Below are 22,902 nucleotides of genomic sequence, written 5' to 3'. Positions count from 1 at the left end.
CAAAGAATGATAAACAGGTTAATAGGGATAATTGTTAATTATTGAATTTAAGCTTCCACTTCGCACAAAATAATTACCACATAGCGTATTTTGAACGTTTTCGTTCGTCGGATTTTTCTACAACGTAAATACCAAATTTAGTTAGTTATTTTTTCAATTCTTAGAACAAAAATAATTGTCAAATTAAAGTCTACTCGAAAATAATGACTCTTGACGTCTCCGAAATAAATCAATATCCCGAAATTTGACTATAACCTTTTGGTTTCATTGCCCTCAAAGGTTAGAGGGATGAATAATTGATGTACTTTCATCCGAATGCCGTTGAAGGAAAGATCAAATTTCATATCAGCTGTTGAAAGGCTCCTCGTCATTTAAAACCTATTTGCGAAAATTGTTATGATTTGGCCGATGTCTGCGCTGTTATCAAAGACGCTGGGTGCTCTCCAAGATCTAATTTCCCTCTTAAAGAGCCGAGTAGACGCATCACCCAGGATGTGTTGCGACACAGTTTTCTTTCAACGCCCCTCTGAAACGGTATCTGAGGTCAAAAATATATCGAGCAATCAAAATTGTTATTATTACATTTGATAACCACAGTAAATATAAGGCCGTGCACATGTTGCTCACTGTCTTTTGTTGGGTAATCTAGATTGACGCTGCAATGGTAAGCTACAACTTTCGTTGAAAATTTGTTTCATTAGGAAACTTGAAATCTAAATAAAGAATAAATGCTCGTTTTTCCGATCAATTTATTTAATATTATTAAGATTTTATTAACATTTACTAGATAAACTAAAATCCATTAATTTAAAATAGTGCTTTCAAATGGAAACTCATGACGTTACCAATGTAATTAGCCTATTGATAAAAAAACGGTTACTGTCATGGCGGCCACTATTAACACTACAGCTGTGACGTTACAAGTTTTCAAAATCGTATCAGACGAAAGCCCTCAATAAGCTTTTACGGGTTTGCAATTTAAATTTTTGTTACGTCAAAGAAAACCTCCTAAGAAATATTTGGGACCTGTCTTAATCCACCATAAGGGCTAACGTTTTTTCGTGAAATCTTCAACAACTTAAAACTAATTTATCACATTTAGTATGAATGTCACGCATAGTTCTCGGAATTGTTTATTCATTATCCACAAATTTTCCGATTTATTTAAAAAACGTTGATATAAAAGAATATCATTTTAACTTATTGAATTGTTTTTTTTACGCAACCAAGCATTTATTTTAATGAAAGTAGCATTTATTTAAATAATTGTTTGTTTAATTTAAAAAATATACTTATTCACTCTCGATTATTTAAACATTTTACAATGTTTATTCAACTATTGGTTATTTAAATAAATATTTAAATATCGCCGAGCTTATTTTATTCGTGGATAAAAATTAATCGAAATCCGAGCACTAGTGACGCAGTCACTGCCCTTTTAATATCGATTTTCTTTGAAACAAATAATAAAATAATGTTTTACTATAAATTATCGAAGGAAAAAATGCTCTCATTTCAATTGGAACAAGTCGGCCCAGGCCGTAATATTAGTTGCACATCAGTGTATTCGAGTGGGCAAACCCATACACCCTTAGTAGACACAGTTAGGCAAACTAATACAAAAGCTGATGAAGCTAGGTGATTTCTTATCGTTTGAGATATAAATTGCCATCCTAAGATAAAGACTGGGCACCGCCCACCCTCAAAGATTTCTATCGAATGAGACCAACTTGTTTTTTTTTCCGGTCATTCTCCCTTTAAGGGGTTGTTCGGAGGGGGCGGAAATTAACGGCACTGCGTGCACGTCAAAGAGTTCCATCAAATGAGACCAAATCTCTGGACCAGCTATACAAACTATTCAAGCTCGCCAAGAAGGCGACAATTTTATTTCGTGCCACACATAAACGACTTCTGACCACACACGGTTTCGATAAGAAAGTGCCACCCTTATTTATTACTTCTGACCATACACGGTTACGATAAGAAAGTGCCACACTTATTTATTACTTCTCACCACACACGGTTTCGATAAGAAAGTGCCACACTTATTTATTACTTCTGACCATACACGGTTTCGATAAGAAAGTGCCACACTTATTTATTACTTCTGACCACACACGGTTTCGATAAGAAAGTGCCTCACTTATTAAGTGCCACACTTATTTATTACTTCTGACCATACACGGTTTCAATAAGAAAAATTGCCACAATCCAGACGGCGCCACCGTCGCGATGCGTCACGCTAGAACTAAATTCAACTTTCACCTAAGAAGAATCTATTTCCGTTTGATTAATCCATGATAGATCCTTCTTAGGTGAAAGTTGAACATGGATCTATAACCAGCCGCTTTAGCCAGTGCAAGTTTTTATCATATAACTATTCTTGTTTTTTCTTTGAGTAAACAGAAAACACGATAAAGAAAATTGTTACGCCCAGGAACTAGCATTTTTTAAAAATATTTTCATTTAAAGAAGGCTAGTTCCGGGGACATTGTTCAACGGTAAAAGTTCAAGCAATAGCTTCAGGAGAAAGGCGTGACACGACTTGTAAAGGCGTCGGTTTTTGAAGATTACGCGGCCAGCAGCTATCTGGGTTCGAGTCTCGGTATCGTCAATAGGATAATTTACATAAATTATTTTTCGCAGCTCCATCTTTTGCTTTTCCACGATAAACAAACAAACACTTAACGACAATCCATCCATAGCAATAGTCCCACATCGAGATATATATATATATATATATATATATATATATCTCGATGTTGAACTAAAAAGTAATCTACCGCAATTTGTTTGATTTCCTTACTTTTTGCCTCCTTTACTATTAGGGATGCACCGATATATCGGTAACCGATATATCGACCTATTTTTTCTAATATCGGTATCGGCCAATATCGGCTTAAACGAAGCCGATATTGGCCGATACCAGTTTTCGAAAAATATTTTGAGGAAAAACATTTAAAAATAATAAAATACTTATGAGAATATTTTATAGCTACAACCTTCCATTTCCCTTTAAAAAGTGAGGTTCTTCAACAAGGCTTGGCTTTAGTCTATTTCTTAATTTTGCAAATAGCTTTCTGGTTGTACTAAACAGCCTTTCACTATCAACACTGGATGCAGGTGCCGATGGATATATTCTAGCAAGGCTGGCAAGTATTGGGAATCGTTCTTTATTGGCGCGCCGCCATTCGAAAACATTGCTTTCCTTTGGGATTAGAGGTCTGGGAATTTTCCGCCACTAAGCGCGTAAGACCAATGAACGTTTTTAAAAGAACCAAAGAGTGATTGGCTGCGCCACGTACGCCAGACTTCAGAAGCTAGCCCATGTTTTAGACAGGGGTTTCGAGTGTAAACAAACAAAATCAATGAAATTCGATTTGTGATAGATAAAATGTATCAAGTAAAATGTAAAGAGACATATTCGGATATGCTCTTGCAAATTGTTTTAATGAACTGAACCGTCTTTTACAATGATTTTATCATATACACTACTGTTATGATAGATGACTTTATTAATATCGGCCGATATTATCGAACACGTATAGCGGATATATCAGCTGTACCCATATCAGTGCATCCCTATTTACTATAAAACATGTTTCATGGGTGATTCCAAATTCTGTCCTTATAAATATTTTAAACCAATATTTGATCCAGGTATGTTTCGAGTATTTGGTTTGTTTTTTCTCAACTACAGAAAGATGTGACATCAAAACGTTACCTTAATCTATAAATATTTTATAAACAATCTGTTCGAACTAATTCGTCTTTTTTAAAAACTAATAGATCTATACTCATTGATTATGAAACTACATGTGTATAGGAAACAAACCCGCGGGTAGTACAATACCAATTTGATGCTTCTTCATAACATTTTCCGAATATAAAACAATATAAAATAGACTTCGGTTACACGCACAAGGCAAAGCCTACTTAGGGTGATTATCGTGGCAATCACCAAATAACCAACAAAATAACACTAATTTAGAATGTTATAAAATATTAAACCAAAAATAAACAAAATACGAGCAATGAATTTAAAATAATTAAATAAATTATAAAGACATATTTTTAATTTTTAATAAATCAAACTTCAAAATAAATTACAGAACCCTAAAAATGCAAATATGGAATTGATAACCCAATGTCGGGTGCACGTCGCAAATACAAAGAACTCTCCAATAACAAGTACAACATCCAAAAATACTTCAAATAAATAGCGTAGTACATGCTGTCCTTCAGTAGCGCTGATACATTTTTGTTCGCTCGTAATTTTAAAGTTTTGCTTTATTTTTTCAGAGTCGATCTATAATGAAGATGCAGCTTACTGTTATCCTAATTTCCATTGCGTTGCTGAATGTCTTCGATGAAGCCAATGCTAGAACTCTGGAAAAGAGGAGTATCCGACTTTGTGGAGCTGATTTGGCCAATGCATTGAATTCTGTTTGCGACTTCAAGTTCAACAGAGAAGGTACAGTTGGTCAAAATAACTAAAGAGATTTATCCAGCGCCTGAAATCGTGTACGAGGAAACGTTTAACATTGCTGTTGCACCTTTATGGTTGCAGAAAGCACCTCCTGAAACATACCTGTACAGCACCAGAGAATGGTCAGAAAACCAGGTTTTCTGACCATTCTCTGGTGCTGGCTTCACTTGTCCATTAAGAAAATAAAGAATTTTAAACAATAATAATAGTAATAACCTTAATAATCAGGAACCACCTTCGGCGAAAAGTCATCTACCGTCGCGTCGTTTAACGCCATCAATTCAGGTGGTCGGGTTATATTGCATCGGAGCGTGGTGTAAAGCACATCATGCAAGAGCTTCCCCCTCTACTATTTATTTATTTATTTAAGATCATGAAATAACAACTGCAAAGCCAAAGGTTGGCTTTTGTGCAGAAAAACAAAAAAAGAGATATAAGAGTACAATAAAGAACATATTTCAAAAATCTACATGGTAAAAGAGGGACAATTTTGAGCGGAAATTTGATAATTATTTTCGGTTACAATATCGTTGGGGGGCGAATTCCAATCATTAATTACACTGTTTGAAAAGAAATTAAAACGAACGGAAGGTTTTGTTTTAGGTTTGTAAAGTTTGAGCGAGTGCCCACGGGTTCCGGACTCCACGCTTAGTGAAAAATAATCCGAAAAATTAAGTTCTAAGTTGTTATTAAAAAACTTGTGCAGAAGGCTTAAATTAATAATTTTGTGACGAATAGAGATGTAATGTATACCAAGAGCATGTAAACGGGAGGGGGCATGGAGCTTTGAAAATTTGGTAACTAGTTTGGTAAATTGATTTTGCGCTTTTTGCAAAGCTGAAAGATCAGTAGATAAACTCGGGAGTCCAAACGGGGGAACAATAATGAATGAGCGGCAGAGCGAGCGAATTATAAAGCTGCTTGATAAAATACGCGAAAAAGAAAAACTTACTAATAACTCGTACCGACAGGTCTTCGAGCAACGCGAAACTCGGATGAAATAGATCTTCGAGTAATAAACTAAATTAAAAATAAATAAAATAGCCAGAAATTCCAACGGTAGACCGGTTTCGTTCTATTTGGAACTCATCAGTACCGTGCGGGAAATCTGGCTGGCGACTATCAAATCGAAAAGAGAAAGTATAGCAACGGAAAGCCGAAAAGGGGGGAGTGTGGTGGAGAATAGTATATACGATAAGTTAAGTTAGAAGAAACCACCTATGGACTATGAGAAGGATGATAAAATACGCGTATTTTATCATCCTTCTCATAGTCCATAGGTGGTTTCTTCTAACTATAAAGCTGCTTAATAAGTATAGGGTTCCGAAAATTCAAATTACGTCGAATAAGTCCAGCCACCGAACGAACTCGTTTAGTTACTTTATTGGTTTGCGCAGAAAATTTTAGGTATGAGTCAATCACGACCCCCAGGTCACGCTCGGAGAGTGTATAAACTAGCGGAGTACCCTTAATATTGTAAACAAAGTTCGGATTGCGCCGGCCGAGATGCAACACAGAGCATTTCGTAGTATTGAAGGAAAGACCGCGAAATTGGGCCCAACGAACAACCGCATCTAGGTCACTCTGCAGCGCAAGATAGTCAGATCGCGAACGAATTTTGTGGGGAAGTTTCGAATCATCGGCAAAAAGTAAAATTAACGCGATGAGCACCACAGTGGGTAAAGAATTTACAAATACGTTAAAGAGTAAAGGACCCAAAAACCGACCCCTGAGGAACCCCCCTACCAACATTGCTCCAAACAGATGCTCGGCCCTGAAGAACGACTCTTTGCTTACGATCCGTTAAATAATTTTCAATCCTCAACAAGGCATCCCCATCGATACCCGCGGAACGCAGAGCATCGAGAAGACAAGAGTGGGGAATGGAATCAAAAGCTTTAGAAAAATCTAAGTATATAATATCGACACTAAACCCATCTTCAATCCACTTCGACCAAGCATTAGTAGCCTGGAGCAAGGTAGTTAAGCTCAATATGTTTTTATAGATGGCGAAATCTAAGATCTCGGCAAAAAAATATTTTAAAAGCAGTAGGGAGAAAGATCAACGCGGAAGAGTTTTTTCGTATTCTCTCCCAGTTCCACCAGCTGGTATTAAACTCAGCCAAGGTGCTAACCACTCCACCATTTATTTCAAAACATACACTCTGTCAATTTGGTTGTGGGTATTATAATAAAAGTATATATTACTTCAACGTAGTTCCCATTGTAAAGATGGTTTTCGAAGTATTGGATCTCATTTATAACCTAACAGTCCATCTTAGCTCTAAGTGCTCCCGAAGGGCATCGCGACACTTAAATTATTTTTCAAAAACCCGAATGTTCGTAAATTTTTGAAAATCTCCAGAACCGACCTCACAATTTGACAATAACGACCATAAAACGTGTTGGAAAAAACTTTATTTTCAGATTTCGATAAAACTTCAAATATGGAGCTCGTAACAGGATCAAGAAGCAAGAGAAGCATCATGGATGAATGTTGTCGATCCACTTGCAATTATTCCGATTTGGCGTCTTATTGTTCATAATTTGCTAAACAAATAATAAATAATTAAATAATTTAAATCTTGTAAAGTGTAATAAAAATTAAAATATGGTTAAGTTCTCTCACAAACGTGTATCAAATCTTTCTAGATATAGTAAATAGCAGACCCTAGCAACTCAACAACTGTTGACCAACTTGACGCAAAATTATATGTGAGAGGAAATGGAAACCATTTGGGAAGAGATATGTATCCATTAGTTTTATAATATATCGCAAAAGTGACATAATTACCTGAAGTGTGCAAGTTCCTATAGTTTTCAATACTAAAGATTTACCGAATACTGCTATCTAGGAGCTACAAACACAAGGAGAACGCAGCTAGCCTTTAAACACGCTAACGCAGTGTTGTGTACAAATTTCATTGGACGAGCCTTTACGCTGAACGTTTTACGGGCGGGGAGGAAGACAATTTCCGAATTTACCCCTTCCGATGGCAGCAGGCGCTAAAGCGTCAAACCAATGAAAACTGTCCACAAGAAAATGCACGACTTTTGACGGGTTGCGTCCTCCTTGTGTCGGGTGCTGTGTTTGTTGCTTCTAGCTGCTATCGAGATAGACCACGTAGAAAAATAGGCTAGCGTGGACAAAACACTTTTTTTCTGGATTGTCCTTGTATTAAAAATTAGATGGTGGTAGCATTTCAGTCGAGAGGCAAGAAAGTAATTACTCTGCTACCTTTCGCCTGTGCTTCCTTGGTTCTCGAAGCTCTCACCAGGCGACACTGTTTCTACTTGCAGACATCATTTACTCCCCAATGATAACCCTCAATCCCTCCTCCCCTGCCATCTTTAACTTCGATACTTACATTCATTTCAAAAACGATTACATTGGCACACTTTTGGTAATTATGTCACTTTACTAAATCAAGCTATTCGAAAACCAGGTACAGTACACCTATATAATATTAAAAATAAAACTCTGAAAATATTTATACTACATTTGTAATGAGACTTCACTTAATAATTATGTATTTACGGTTTATCCAGACGGTCGTATGTGGTTACGCCAGGATGGTATAGTCCTCGGAGACTGATTGAAGATTGTTTTGTAAATTTTGGTTGTTTAACTTTTACTTGCGTACAAAATATTGTTTTTTTTTTAGTTCCAAGCAATCGAGGAAACCTTTACTACCTCATTTCCGAATTTAAGGACTAATGTTGATAAAACAAACGGCCGGCCCAGTCGTAACAAAAGAGTCATATCGTATGTAGTAAACTACTTCCCCGATCCTGTACAAACCCGGATTTTCAAAATTTAATATTGCAAAGAGTACTTTTTTAGGCAGACATATATAAGTTAAAATTCTCTTCAGATTTTTATCTGTATTTCTTCCACTAAATTCCAAGCTATTAGCTTCTCAACACGTTGCAACATGAATAAACAAACCCTGAAATTTGATAATGGACCGCGCTAAGCGTCTACCAGGAGATAAAAACTTATCTGAGCGAATATAAGTATTATTTTTAATAATATATATTACTAGCCGTAGGGTGGGCCCTCAGCTAGTTGTGTGTTTCGAGACACTCCACCCCAGTAAAGCTCCCCTGCCCCTTTTCCCCATGCCAGAATTACCGGGGTACCCTTTTCCCCCCGCAAAAATAACATTAAAACTCGTCTTTCTCTCTCAACCCAAACCCCCCAATGAGGCACCCCTCCCCCTTTTCCCCATTCCAGAATTACCGGGGTACCCTTTTTTCCCCGCAAAAATAACAAAAAACTCGCCTTTCTCTCTTGTCGCAAACCGCCCTGTGCCCCTGTAAACCCCCTGTACCCAATGGCAGATTTGCTCCCCCCCCCCCCCTCATGACGAACAGAAACAAATTATTTTATTATAATTTGAGCGGGATCTCCTTTTGTTTTTAGCCCATTTGGTTAAGTTGTTATGAAGAGATATTCCTCTCTCTATAAAAGAAATGTAGTCTAAGAACTAGAAATTTTACCATACCTACAGTTGAAAAATCTTTATTACAGAAATTTTATGGTGAAAATGATATAGAGGCATGGTTTCAAGTTATCGAATCCATTCAGGAACCCTCCAAAATAACGGTTTTTCCTGTTAATAGCGGAATTCCTACTTCAGTCGAGCAAAGCACTATCAATTTAGATGATCCTTTGACGGTTACTTTTTCGGGTTGTGTGGACTCATCAATAGCTACGGTTCTACATTCGGTTGAACAGAATTAAGTTTCGGTATATATTGTTTAATGTTTTCCAACCAAACAATCCGAGAAAAAATTGTAACTTCCATTAGGTCACTGTTGAAAATTAATATACTTCAGATATTTCAAATACAGTAGGCGAAATAGAAGATTTTTTAGTAAGTTATTGCCCCTGAAAAAAACATGTTTAGTTAGATTCAGTAAATTAATTTCAATATTATTAAAATTATTATTTCAAGGACAATAGCCTCATACCTTTTGTAGAAACATCCATTTCATCAATATTCGATTTACTTTTATTTACAATTTAGAAACTCATAATTATATAGTCAGAATATTCCCATAACAAGCCATAACCACAACACCTGTAAATATGATTTCGTCAATAAGAATTTTTTTATTTTTAATTAAAAGATCATCTGCTGCTTTTTATTTGGGTTTCGAAAGCTGAATTGACTTATTTCCAATTATAATGAAAATTTCCCTTATTTTAAATTCTCAAAGCCGAAATATTCGAGAATCACGTCAGATTACCTAAAAGATTACAAACACTATTCTCTATGCACGAACACGTGACGATTTTTTGTTTTCTCACCTAATCGACAGGTGTCGCTTAAAAGTAGTAACACAGGAATACGGAACGAATACCGGCTGTCTGCTTGGCGTCGCCTCCGTATTAACCGCCCGTAGAATCTTGGGTCTATTTCTTTATTATGTCTATGGTGTAACCCGAGAGCGGTGCCACCGAAATTAATAAAATAAAATACTATTAATTAATTTTTAATATTTATATGTAAACTATGGGGTCTAAAATACATTATTTTAAATTAAACTATAATGGTTTACGGTAGTAGCAAAAACTTTGATATCCCCAAATCCACTTGAGCTAACTAAAAATGCCTTGACAAGTAAAATCGTTGGCTAAACGTTTACAGAAAGAAGTTATAACTGATAATGGAATTTAGTTAGGGGAGTAACTAACCGGCTAAATGCCAAAATGTACTAGCGCTACTTAAACAAAAATTAACTGAAATCCAGTGGCGGTTCCAGGCAGGTGCAACCGGTGTAAATGCACATGGCCTCGCGCCTCTAGGGGCCTCGCTCATCTATCTTTCTATGGGCTTCTCGCTTCAACGTTATATCGACCTTGCAAAAAAAGTCTCCATTTCCAAGATTCAGTTTGTAAGAATGTGCTAAAATATTTCTGTTTTAGTTTGGTTTAAAGAAGAATGCCCTCGTCGTGTACTCTGCTTTAGAATCAAACCAAATATAATCTATAAAATTCTGAAAATGCTTATTTACGACATAGAAATAGAAATTAGACTAGAAGCACTGCCCTTTCCGCCAATCCCAAGGGAAACAGGCGAGCTAGAAGGCTGACATTAGGGTGGAATCGCGATGTACGCGCCATCTGACAAACGCATTAAACATTGTCACCATGGCTACGACGCGAATTTCGAAGAGGGGGGGGGAGGCGATCCACTGCGCATCACGTCGTGCGCAGCGGCAGTCTTTTCGTGTTTAAATTTTTGCGCCTAAAAGCATATCCGCAAAAAGAGGGATCTGGGAAAGAAATAAAATTCTCATTTCATAAGTATTTAATATTATAGTAAATATTTTATATTAATCTCGGAATAAGAGATTTTTTTACTCTTAAGATTTCCTCTGAGAAATGCTGAATTACTAAGAAAATGCGTTTTAGCGGTAAATCGCGAAAATTGGACTCCATCTTCAATTACTTCATATGACCATGATATGACTTTGTGTGTAGTAAACATTTTCTGCCGGATGAAATTTACTTTCAAAATGGAAGGCACCATTTGAAAGCAAATGCTGTTATTACGACACTAACTTTCAGGGGGGTTTAGGGGAGTCGTGGAGATTGGAAGGGAGGGAAGATTCAAAAAGTTCCAATTGTAACCTTGAGAATCTGACCCACGCACTAAACTCGAGGGAAATTTAAATACTTATTTCCCCGTGCCGTATGTATCGAATTTATTTGTTCGGGATCCTTAGAGTCGGTATTGTTACAGAGTAGGTAAATGAAATCAATGGTAGTTATGCAAAAATATAAGTCTTCGTTTATTATTGGACTTGGTAACAACAGATTCAATTATGGTAATTATATCAACATTGGTAATGATCTGAAGATAAATAATACTTAAGGCTATGGTGGGCTCTTTGGGGTGCACTATGAATATTGCAGGGGTAGCTTCGGTTGGGTAAGTAATTAAATAGATTGGCTATGGTTGGCCGAATCTTTTAAGTTAAAGTTATACAAAATACACTTCAAAATAAATAACAAAAGAATGGAACAATATAGTTTAAAAGTACTTATCGTTCTTCAAGTAACCGTCCTTAAACCAAGGAACGAACCGCACATAATTCTCTTCACCAAGAATTATCTCGAACAACCACGAATCCGACGCGAAATACCCGCACAAATACCGTGCACTTTAACCTTCACGTCGAACCGCGTCACCGGATGCTATATACCACATCCTGATCAATAAAACCTTGAAGACACGATTGAAACAAATTAAAGAAAAACTGATTATTGTCCAAAACTGACTTGGTTTTATATACTAGATAAATAGATGACCCCTTATCTTATCGGGGTGTGTAAATAACTAAAAAAAGCTACGGGGCTGCCAGAATAGGCCAGAAAAACGAAATGAAACAAAAAACAATATATGAGTGGTCCCTAGATGGCTATACTGAGGAAAAAAACGATAAAAAGTAGAAAAATAACAAGATGATCACTCCCGAAAGTTAAAGGGTCGTGATACTGTACCTAAAGTTAAGTTAATTACTAATCTACTTTTTCGCGTATTATATCATCCAATGCTGTACCTACACAAGTAAAAATTACCCTATACATTCTGAAATAAAAAACTAACTGAAATATGAATAATTTCTTTATTAAAACAAGAATTTGAAAGAGCTCCCAAAAAAATCATTTCCAGAACAAAGCATATTTACATCTTCTAGAATATGCCAATTTATTGATTTTAGTAATTGTTATTTAGTTTCCCTATTTATCAGAGGTTATTTCAGAAAACTTACGGAAAAAGTGAACTACCGGAAACCACTCAATTTAATTGACTTGACTAATACTGATGATAGTTTAAAAGACACTGAAACCAAGATTTTGGAACCTCATGTAGGTATATTTTAAACCACACTGAAATAATTAAAATTTAATTAAACTGTGATGATTTGTGGTATTTCAGACGTACAATGATTGCGTAAAGTTAATGTGTGACTTTAAGCGTGACACGGTAGATATAGTAGATTCTTGAGATTTGTATGATTTTCCTAAAGCTGTTTAAATAAGTTAATATAATGTCAGATAAATAAAAAAAAGTTTTTAATACGTTGCCTACGATCTGTTTTATGTTATTCCACCTGACCATATTTACTTATTTAGTTTAAATTGTTTCTATGAGATGGCGCGACTATCGCGATTCCACTCTGATGGCAGCCTTCTAGCTGGTACGTCCCCGCCCAAGTGCTTCTAGTCTAATTTCTATTTCTATGATTTACGAAATTATATTTTTTCTTGTCTGTCGGTCGGAGCAACTTAAATCGATGCAGCAGAGTACATGATAACGATATTCGATATTGACAATACTAAATAGCTTAAGTAAGACCACGGCCAACTTTGATCACGCGCTGTTCGCGCTACAGCGGCCAACACATTCGTCGTAATTCCGCGAGCAAGGATTTTCCCCCTATTAACTGTACTATAATGTGTAGGAGGTCAGCGCCACGCTCGGTTTTTATATTGGATTCAATGTAAAAGCTATTCTAAAAATAATAATCCGCTAGGGGCGCTGACGTCATACACAGAAACGTCAACGAATGAGATGGCCGCTGTAGCGCAAGAGATGCGCGAGAGATCAAAGTTGGCCGTGGTAAGACTAAGTGTTAGTAACTAGTTCTATTAGGAATTGAATTTCCCAATTTTTTCCGATATATGTATAAAACAATTCGTAATCATTCGTTTTAGAAATATTACTTGAATTTACTTCCTTTTAATTGATGAAGAATTATACTACTATGTAAATGCTTGGCAGACTTCATTGTAAAACCTTTTTTTTTCTTTGATTCGTGTAACCTGGGTGATACAAAATTTACCATGATAAGTTAATTGCAAAGACCATCGGTCGTTTACACGGTTACACCAAATGGTTTTATTACTGACGCGGACAGGTTATAGTCTTATTTAAACAAATTTAATTTTAGTTTTGACTAAGAAATGAGTCATCGAGACCGCGATAAGAGGCGAAAATCGGAGACAGGTTATCAAAAACGCCTTAAGGCCAAACAAATAGCCACAGAGATAAAAAAAATAAACCTCTGAGCAGCATTTTTTCATCTAAGCAATTAGAACAAAATGTTCCGCCTTCAACCGAAAATGAACTTGATAGTGAAATGCGCCATTCGGCTGATTCTGTAAACGATTCTGAAGAAGTGGGCGATAAAGGTGATGAATTATTTATCGATCTCAGACAACTATAAATAATTTAAACCAGGTATTGGATAATGATTTGGATTTGGCACCACCAGTAAGTGTCAATTCGATCAGTTTTAGTAGGATTTGACCCTGCTACATGGCCAAAAGCATTTGAACCAGAAGCACGAGTTTATTTAATTAACAAAGGACCAATTCAGGTAAAAAATATTGATTTTCCTTCTGATAATAAAGGACGTCAATTTACGGAAAGTTACTATAATAGAAGTTTATCAAACGGTGAAAAGGTTTCTCAAAGTTGACTTGTTTACTCAGTTCTGTCTTTTGCTTTTGTTGCAAACTATTTTCTGCACAGCTGATATCTCTCTCGTTCGAGAAATAGATGAGATACATTTAAGTCAAAAATTGAAAGATCATGATTCGGCTCCAGATCACGTTATATGCATGCAAAAGTGGAAATGTCTTGCTAATTATGTAAATACTCAAAGCACTATCGATGTGGCTCATCAGCAGTTGTTAGATAAAGAAAAAAAAACATTGCCGAGCGGTCCTTGAAAGACTATTTGCTATAATTCAGTTTAGCAGAAAGATCATTACCATAAACCCTCTACAACCCTAGAAATGGGAATTTCTTGGCCCAAATTGAATTGTTAGCTAAATTTGACCCTGTAATGTCAGAGCACTTGTGGCGTGTTGTTATATTCTATATTATGTAGTAACCTAACGTACTTATTAATCTAACTTACTTCTGGTCTTATTGATAGTATAGTGGTGCCACCTAGTATTAGATAGAGGGCCAAGAGGAGTCTCTATACGTCAACTCATAAATGGCAATGTAAATACCGTATTCAACCTTTTGTATATAATAAAACCATTTAATAAGATCTAAAAAGAGTATAATTTGGTGAACATAACATGGTGTCAGAAGTGGGATGGCTGACAGAATTGTTTTGAAAAAGAAATGTTTTAGTGCAAGGCCTAAGCTCTTAATCTCACTCTCGTGGAAATTTGACTCTTAATCTAACTCTCTTTGAATTTTGAAGTATGGACAATCCAGTTGTTCCAGTCCAGAATACTGCAACAACAGCATTGTCACTTAAACCTCCAGAAGAATTTGTCCCGGGCTCAAAACTAGCGGATGCTTGGCGAGAGTATAAAGAACGTTTTCAAATCTTTGCTGCAGCATCGAACCTCTCCGCTACAAGTCAGGTAAAACAACGTTATGTATTATTGCATTTAATTGGAACTGAAGGTTATCAAATATATAAAACACTTCCATTTGCTGTTGCGGAAACCCAACGTACTATACAAAATATCTTTGTTGCTTTTGATGCCTATTACAAGCCTTATCATAAGGTTACGTATTCTCGTTATGCCTTCTTTATAAAAAAGCAAGCGACACATCAGCCTTTTAATGATTATGTAACCACCCTTAGAACTATGGCTGCAGATTGTGATTTTGGTCTTTTAAAAGATTTCTTGATTGCAACACAAATCACAATTGGAATGCAAGATGCTGATGTTCGCAAGAAACTGTTACTAATCCCATCCTTAACTTTACAAGAAGCCGTTACTATCTGCCAAGCGGATAAGGCAGCGAATGCTCAGAACAAATTAATGGCACGAGCTGAAAATACTATTGTGAATGTGGAGCCAAGCGTAGACGTGATACAACAACAGAGACAGCCTTACCGAAATAATCAACAATCATTTCGACCCCGAGCTTATAGTGATAATTCCGGGCCTCGCTGTTCCTTTAGGGGCAGAACTGGCTTTCAACGAGACAATCAATTTCTGCGTCGGGATAGTTCAGCAGGTAATCGAGCTAGAGGAGATTACCAACAGCAACAACAGCAGACTCAACAACGTCAATATAAATGTTTTCGCTGTGGTTCAGTTAATTCTAACCATACCTGCCCAGCGATAGGCCCCTCCTGTCGAGCTTGTGGCCGACTCAGGCGGTACGAACTACAGCTGATTCAGAAGGTACATGGGAGACTGATGACGACATTTATTTGAACCTGGACATGGTGGAGAAACAACATGCAATAGCGGGTGAAGATAATATATGGCGAGCACCTCTATATGTAGCAAATAATCTTATTGTTTTTAAAATTGACACTGGTGCACAAGTAAATGTGATACCTAATTCTGAATATTTAAAGATACCTGATCGCCCACCACTGCGGAATGCTCATTATCGTATCCGGGCATATTCTGTTCACAATGTGGACATTTTGGGAATTTTCAAACTTTCTTGTGGCTCTCAGAAGTTATCCATTCTAACGGTATTCTATGTTACACGTGACTATAAAACTCCTGTTAATGGTGGTCAAGCAGCAAGACGACTTGGATTAATATCTCGTCAACCAGTCAATCTCACACCGTCTGATTATAGGACAGACACTCTCCGAAGATGTGAGTAGTGACATGAGTCCACAACAAATTATTGACTTATATCAAGTTGTTTTTAATACTGTTGGCAAGCTTCCAGGACAATACAAACTGCACTTAAAAAAGGATGTCAAAGAAGAGCTGTATAGAATGGAGAAATTAAATATTATAACGCCTATCCAGAACCAACTCCTTGGGTACATCCATCCCATGGTCGTCGCACAGAAACCCAACGGGAATCTCCGGATATGCCTGGACCAGCGAAATTTGAATAATGCTCTACAACAACTCAAGAGATATTCTCAAATTTAGCTGGATCTACTATCTTCACAGTTCTGGGTGCAAAGAACGCCTTTCGGCATATTGAATTAGATGAGAGTTCTCTGATATGCACTTTTTCAACACCATTTGGCTGATACCGGTATTTCAGATTGCCATATGGTTTTAATTCGCTGTGTTGAAGTACACGACAAAACAGTTGAAATCAAGGAACATTTTCGTGGATTTGTGCATATTATATGATAGCACTGGTTCTGGCTTAGTCAAAGTTTTTTTAGAATTTCTGGATAAAAATCACTTCGATTTAAATAACTGTCGAGGTCAAGCATATGACAACGGCACTAATATGTGCGGTCAATACAAAGATGTGCAGGCATTAATATTAAAAAAAAAAAGAGTTTTTTGTGCTTGCTCCAACTCTTAATCTTACAATATGCGATGCAGCTAAATCATCTACAGCAGCTATTCCCTTTTTTGGTTTTGTTCAAAGGGTTTTTACTTTTTTTGCTGCATCAACGGTTCGATGGGAGGTGTTGCAGAGCAAATGTCGCACCACTCTAAAGTCATTATCTGACACTCGCTGGGAAAGTCGAATCAATAGTATTAAGGTTTTAAAAAATAACCTCGTTGAAATTCAAGAAGCACTACACGCGATTGCAGATACTAGCAATGACGCAGTAGCAGTTTCCGAAGCCAAAAGCATCGCCAGTGAAAATTGTTCGTTCAAGTTTATATTGTCTATATTGATTTGGCACGACATTTTATTTGAAACCAACAAAGTTAGCAAACTAATACAAAATCCGTCAGCAGATATCGTCATTATCACCAAATTGATAGAAGCTATTAAATAATTTTTGGAAAACTTTGGAAGTGATGAGTCTTTTGAAAAAATTATTCGCGAAGCCACAGAAATTGCTGCAAAGTTTGGCACAGAACCAATTTTCCCACAAACAAGAACACGAAAAAATCGACGTTTATTTGACAACGAGGGAGCTGACACACCATTAAGCGGAAAAGAAAAATTCAAAATTGAGTGTTTTAATGCTCTTTTTGATATTTCGATTTCATCTTTGAACAAAAGATTTGAGTTGCTGAACGCTTACAATCAAAATTTTGGATTTTTAAGTACAACCCAAAAATTGAGAAATATTAATACAAATGATTTGAAAAGATCTTGTAAAAATTTAGAAACGGTGCTCAGAGAATTCTGACATTTCGGGAGATGAGTTATACTCCGAAATTGACTTCTTATTGAGTCAGGGCCGTAGCCAGGTTTTAGAGGTAGACCCGGCGAACGGTAATTTTGGAGAGGCGAGTAGTATTCAGTGCCGTCTTTATAGATTTACTTCGAGGAATGCCAGGTCGGGCGAAAAAACTTCCAGTACGGGCGCCGCCCGTACTGCCCCCCCGCCCCCTGGCTACGGGCCTGTATTGAGTATGGAAATAGAAAAGTGTATGACTGCATTGGACACATTATAATATATAATTTCAAAATGTTTAGTTGAGATTGTTCCAAACCTTGCAATTACCCTTCGAATAATGCTAACTTTGCCCGTATCCGTGGCAAGTGCGGAACGTTCCTTTTCTAAATTAAAACGGATTAAAACATACTTGCGGTCAACCCCTTTGCTTGTATTTCAACAGACTCGCACAAACAGTATTTAGAAAATCATAAAAACTAAAAAAAATGAAATCCTAACAGGCTCTCACAAATATAACTTCCTCTAAAATGCACCGCTCTACCAACTTCGCTATCGATGGATGCCGACAAATCGCAAAAAAAAAGGATAAAATGAAAGAAAATGTAAAAAATTAAACGTTCGTCAAGCCGGATTTGAACCAGAGACCTTCGTATAACTCTCAACACTTGCTCTACATTCAACCGGAGACTCAATTAATTATGCTTTCGTGTGGCTCACTATTAATTTAAAAACATTATATTTAATATATTTAACTAAAGTAATTTTTTAAAATCCGTAAAATGCGTTTGAAAATACGTTACTGGATGGATATGTAACTTCATAATTTTGAGTGTTGCGATAACGCGTATTCTTTTCTTTGTCTTTTTATGTTGTAGTTTTGTTGAGTAGTTAATCCATAAAATTGTTTTCGACTTACAACTAAAATATTATTTGCGATTCTTCTTAAAAATCAATTTTTTTATTTTTTTCCTAATATGATACACATAGACTGGAACGAGGTCCGTTTTCAGTTAATAGGAGATCTAAAAGGACCAATCTTTTAAATTTGGAGAAACGGGCTACAGAATCCCGTGTTTATAGAAGAGGGCAGGCAGGCACGTACCAAACTTTTGCACGAGAGTGGGGAAAAAACAATATTATAAGCACAACCTTGTTAAATAGGCAGCGTCGAAAAAATACCGAAAGTTAAAAAACAAAACAAAAAGGTGCCGCGTGTTTAGGTTGACTAAAATTGCGACACCGTAAAAGTCCATCATCAGAGGCAAATAAGTATAATGAGTGAAATACAACTCTACGGAAAGTCTGCCCTGAGAAAAGAAATATACGTGTCATTTATCTTTTGAAAATTCAACCTTAAACATCATGTTCATTGGTTTAATAAAAAAACACCCTGCGTAAAAAAATTGGAACCCTTACCCAACACTATGCCATAGTCAAGATAGAATAACGTAGCATAGCCAACACCTTGTATAACAAACGTGCGGTGCCTTAAAAAGCACGCCGAAAGTATCCAGCAATGACACAGTTCGTAGACGTTTCCAAGTTGAAATATTAAATATTTGTAGGTGGATGGTGTTTGTATTCTGAATCTTGAAATGGTACGAAACTCCAATATCACAATAGTGCCGTGACTCGTCTTGTGGGGTTCAGCGAGCTGGCCTGAAATCTTATTTAAAATTAAAATGTATAAATTAAATTATAAACGTAGTTCAGAAATGGCCAGCAATATTTTCAAAAATAATTTTCAACGAAATCGAACTAAATTTAAGAATAGTATGTAGATTCCAAACCGAAAATCGGTAAATGGTCACATGACTAACTTGTGGACCTTAATCGACAAAATTTTAACGGGTTACGAGAGCATGATGTGTCTTTGCGATTTCGATATTCCTGTCTAAGCCTCATTCTTGGGAAATGCGAACATTAAGGTTGGGGTTCTTGTGATAGGTAAAAAAGGAATTTGTAAACAAATCGAAGTAACCAGCGTAAAATGTAACTTAAACAGTATTTAAAGAGCCTACTTCTGGGTTTGTGCTTGTTGCAGCCTACTTCCAGGGGCTATTAGGCCACACTTGGAAGCTCTCTGGCGCTCTTTTAACTCATCGTAAGGAAATGGGGGAAAAACCGGCATACTTCTCAACTCACCCCCTAAAACGCATTAAAAATTATACACTGCAGGAAATTATCCGAAAACCACCAATTTTATTAGGAAATAATTGGACAAATTTTAAATATCATATCTTGTACCTATAAATACTTATTTTTTAATTTTTTTCGCCTATGTAACAAAACAGCACATATATGAACTAATTAAAGAAGATATTGGGAATATTTTTGAAATTTTAAAAAATGACTATGCTTTCCAGTTTAAGATTAGAATAATGTCAAAAATATTTTCAAACGTTTTAAGGATTTTAAAGACAGTCAACGTTCTTTTTCAAGAGTTCAACTTCCAGTTCATTCACTCGCGTCGTCAAAGCGTTGTTCTTCTGAGACAAATCGGTCACCTTGTCCAACAAAGTCGTCAGCGTACCCGCGTTGCAGTTGACATCGGCATTCTTCAGCATATTGGCGATATCGGCGAGTCCCGCTTTGACGGCCACGTCGTAGGCGGTCAACCCTTCCTTGTTCTTAATCTTGACGTCGGCTCCTTTGTCCAACAAAAAGGCGACGCTTTTCTTGTGGTTCTTGGCTGTGGCCGAATGCAACGGGGTATTACCGGTAACTGTGGGTATATTTATGCTAGCGCCCCATCTAATTAGAGCTCTGGCGATGTCGAGTTGGTCGAAGGCAACCGCCCAAAGAAGAGCGGTTTGCCCGTGCTGGTCTTGGATGTCTAGATTGGCTCGACGGTCGATGAAGAGCAGAGCCATGTTCGTGTCTCCGAATTTGGTGGCGAGGATAAGGGGCGTGGCACCTCCGTCGTTGGCTGATTGGGTGTCGATATTGGCTCCCGTATTCAGCAGTGAAATAACCTTTGCCCTGTCTTTCAGCAGTGTGTAACGGATCAACTCGGAGTTTTTATCCGCTTTAATCTCCTGAGCAAAGAACCTGACACAAATGAAATCATTTCATAGATTTTAATATTTTACCGAGTGGTGATTTATTAAAGATAATCCGGAACAGGTTCAACTATTTAAATGAAGTTCTGTAATATTCCAGTAGCCTAACTTTAGTTACATTTTTACGAAATATGAACTAACTTTTAATTACATAAATAAAAATCAATTTTGAATGACACCATTGTTTGAATGTTTACATAATGTTTTACTGTGCAAAATTACAGTGGCGTACATCTTCAAAAGGGTCATATTAAAGAATATTAGGCATTATGTAAGGTTCCCAGGAGCAACAAACACCCAAGGAGAACGCAGCGAGCCTTTACACGCCCTAGCCCTTTCTTGCGTACGATTTTCATTGGACGCTCCTTTTGGCAAATTCATTTACGCGGGCGGTGGGGGGAAGAGAGAAATTGTCTGAACTTTCCCCTTCCGACGGTGGCAGGTGCTTAAGCGTCTAGCCAATGAGAAATGTACATACGAAAATGCGCGTCTAAAAACGCGTTGCTTTCTCCGTGTGTGGGATGTGATTGCTGCTCCTGGATGTTGCCAACTCGTTTTTCCCAATCCAGTTAAATAAATTAATAAAAACGGATAGGTTTCATTTCGCACTTATTTAAAATATATGAATTATTTGTAGAACGCCCGAATTTCTGTGGAATGGAAATTGTAATTGAAGGAAAACACTTACAAGATTACGAATATTGATGCCAAGGCCAAAACTCCGTCGTTAATGAATGATTTCATTTTTCCTCTAATAAAGGTAAGTTGATTTAATTTAATTAAATGTTAACTACAAAACTATCAACTTAAACTTCAATCGGATTTATTTGCAATTTTTTTTACAACATTTTAATTTTATGAATTTTATAACGTATAATTATGTTCTAGTATTAGTATCGCAATTGTAAATGTTATTTAATTTTTATTTTCCACATTTTCAAAAATTAAATGTCTTTTGTTTTACTCGTTTTTGACTATTTAATCCAAAAACTTTACCCGAATTCTTGGTTATCCAAAACCCATATCATCCAAACTATTTATTATTAGATTTTAAAAATGATTCATGATTTAAGTTTTTTGTAAATATTCATATAACTCTTATTTCAAAATTTCAATAATTATAAAAAAAATAACTTACGGCAGACTTTATCTGTTTTTCTCGAAATGAAAGTAATTAATTTCAATAATTGTCTTAAGTTATAAAGAAAGTTTATCTACGTTTTTTTTGCCTTATCTGCACGGATAACGTAGATAGATTTGCAAAACAAAATAGTTAAGAAACAGGTGGTGGCAATACCGTCACTAGTAGTATAATTATCACGTTCGTGCGTAAACCGATCTTTCGAAATTACGACGATAAATTCATTAAAATGTGTTTGGAAAAATTGACAAATTAAAATAATATGGTCTTACCTATATTCCTATCTCTTACTGTGATTTTTATTAATCCCTTATTTCAAAATCAACTCATTTTAGCTTTATTAAGATTTATTTTTAAATTATTTTCTTAATATATGATTACGTCTTATTCAAATCCACAAATTTAGGTAAGGTTTATTTAAAAAAATATTTAGAAACTAACCATGGTTAGTTACAATATTATTAGTGTTATAATATGTAATTAATAGTTTAAAATTTAACCGACAGAGGGCGCGATATTGTGTTGTAAAAAATATGCGGAGAGAGAGAGGCAGAGAGCCAGAGAGATAGACCCTGAACTGCGAGATGACAATGTGATATTGAAATAAGAATAAGTTTCTTTTACGTTTATAAAACTAGATATATTTTAATACATTAAAACCATTCAAATTAAAATGTTGTCATTTATTCAAACATAAGATACGGCAAAATATAACAATTAGGTTTCACTTTTAAAATCCATTATTAAAAAGATTGGGATAATTATTCCTTTTATGTTTCAATATTTTTCAATAAGAAGGAAATTAAAAATTGTCATACACAAAGTAATCTTAAAGTATATCAATAATAAAAATAACAGTACCTTTATCACTCGCTACACAAGCTGAAACTAAAGTAACACTGGAGGTTTTGTAAGCAAGAAAAAGACTAATCGAACTAGCAGTCAAAATCATTCAAAGTTCGAAGTCAAATGGTGAAACGAGAATAAAAGGAAAACACGCTCGTGATTGAAATGAAGAGGAATTCTCCGAATCGCGGTTGTGAAACACGCCGGTTTTCCAGGTATCAAAGACCTCTTAGGATTATAAATTGAAAAAAATATATTCCGTATACCTTTCATACAATTCTTTTTAATTT

The 22,902-nt window shown here is 36.1% G+C and overlaps 2 protein-coding genes and 1 long non-coding RNA gene across 10 annotated transcripts; 2 read left to right on the top strand and 1 right to left on the bottom strand.

Moving 5' to 3' along the window:
* Positions 1 to 573: 573 nt before the first annotated feature.
* Positions 574 to 22,391, top strand: LOC149963317 (uncharacterized). Of its 3 annotated transcripts, none has more exons than XR_016482232.1 (3): positions 574 to 664; positions 4,303 to 4,474; positions 21,263 to 21,357. It is a non-coding gene; the product is annotated as an uncharacterized LOC149963317 (long non-coding RNA). The 3 variants fall into 3 exon arrangements; XR_016482231.1 differs by lacking the exon at positions 21,263 to 21,357 and adding an exon at positions 6,917 to 7,121 and having other exon boundaries at positions 576 to 664; XR_016482233.1 differs by lacking the exons at positions 574 to 664; positions 4,303 to 4,474 and adding exons at positions 13,353 to 14,897; positions 22,273 to 22,391 and having other exon boundaries at positions 21,263 to 21,385.
* Positions 15,131 to 16,362, top strand: LOC149963318 (uncharacterized). Of its 5 annotated transcripts, none has more exons than XR_016480214.1 (3): positions 15,131 to 15,504; positions 15,586 to 15,775; positions 15,854 to 16,362. XR_016480214.1 is itself a non-coding variant. In XM_090170556.1 (3 exons), exons 1-3 carry the CDS (start codon positions 15,716 to 15,718, stop codon positions 16,229 to 16,231), a joined length of 369 nt encoding a protein of 122 aa, XP_090026682.1. In that variant the 5' UTR covers positions 15,131 to 15,715; the 3' UTR covers positions 16,232 to 16,362. The 5 variants fall into 5 exon arrangements, 1 of the variants encoding a protein (XP_090026682.1); XR_016480213.1 differs by having other exon boundaries at positions 15,131 to 15,775; positions 15,854 to 16,106; positions 16,183 to 16,216; XR_016480212.1 differs by having other exon boundaries at positions 15,131 to 15,775; positions 15,854 to 16,106; positions 16,176 to 16,216.
* Positions 19,803 to 22,646, bottom strand: LOC149963316 (uncharacterized). Of its 2 annotated transcripts, none has more exons than XM_090180459.1 (3): positions 22,628 to 22,646; positions 21,314 to 21,376; positions 19,803 to 20,614 (listed from the first exon to the last, which is right to left on the bottom strand). In XM_090180459.1, the coding sequence occupies exons 2-3, from the start codon at positions 21,367 to 21,369 to the stop codon at positions 19,978 to 19,980; spliced, it is 693 nt and encodes a 230-aa protein (XP_090036585.1). In that variant the 5' UTR covers positions 21,370 to 21,376; positions 22,628 to 22,646; the 3' UTR covers positions 19,803 to 19,977. The 2 variants fall into 2 exon arrangements, with proteins under 2 accessions (XP_090036585.1, XP_090036584.1); XM_090180458.1 differs by lacking the exon at positions 22,628 to 22,646 and adding an exon at positions 21,764 to 21,786.
* Positions 22,647 to 22,902: the final 256 nt, after the last annotated feature.

This window comes from Leiobunum rupestre, chromosome 1, assembly GCF_980474605.1.
Source record: "Leiobunum rupestre chromosome 1, qqLeiRupe1.1.hap1, whole genome shotgun sequence".
Lineage (NCBI taxonomy): Eukaryota > Metazoa > Arthropoda > Arachnida > Opiliones > Sclerosomatidae > Leiobunum > Leiobunum rupestre.
The sequence above is the reverse complement of the archived record's forward strand: the minus strand, read 5'-3'. Positions and strand labels throughout refer to the sequence as shown.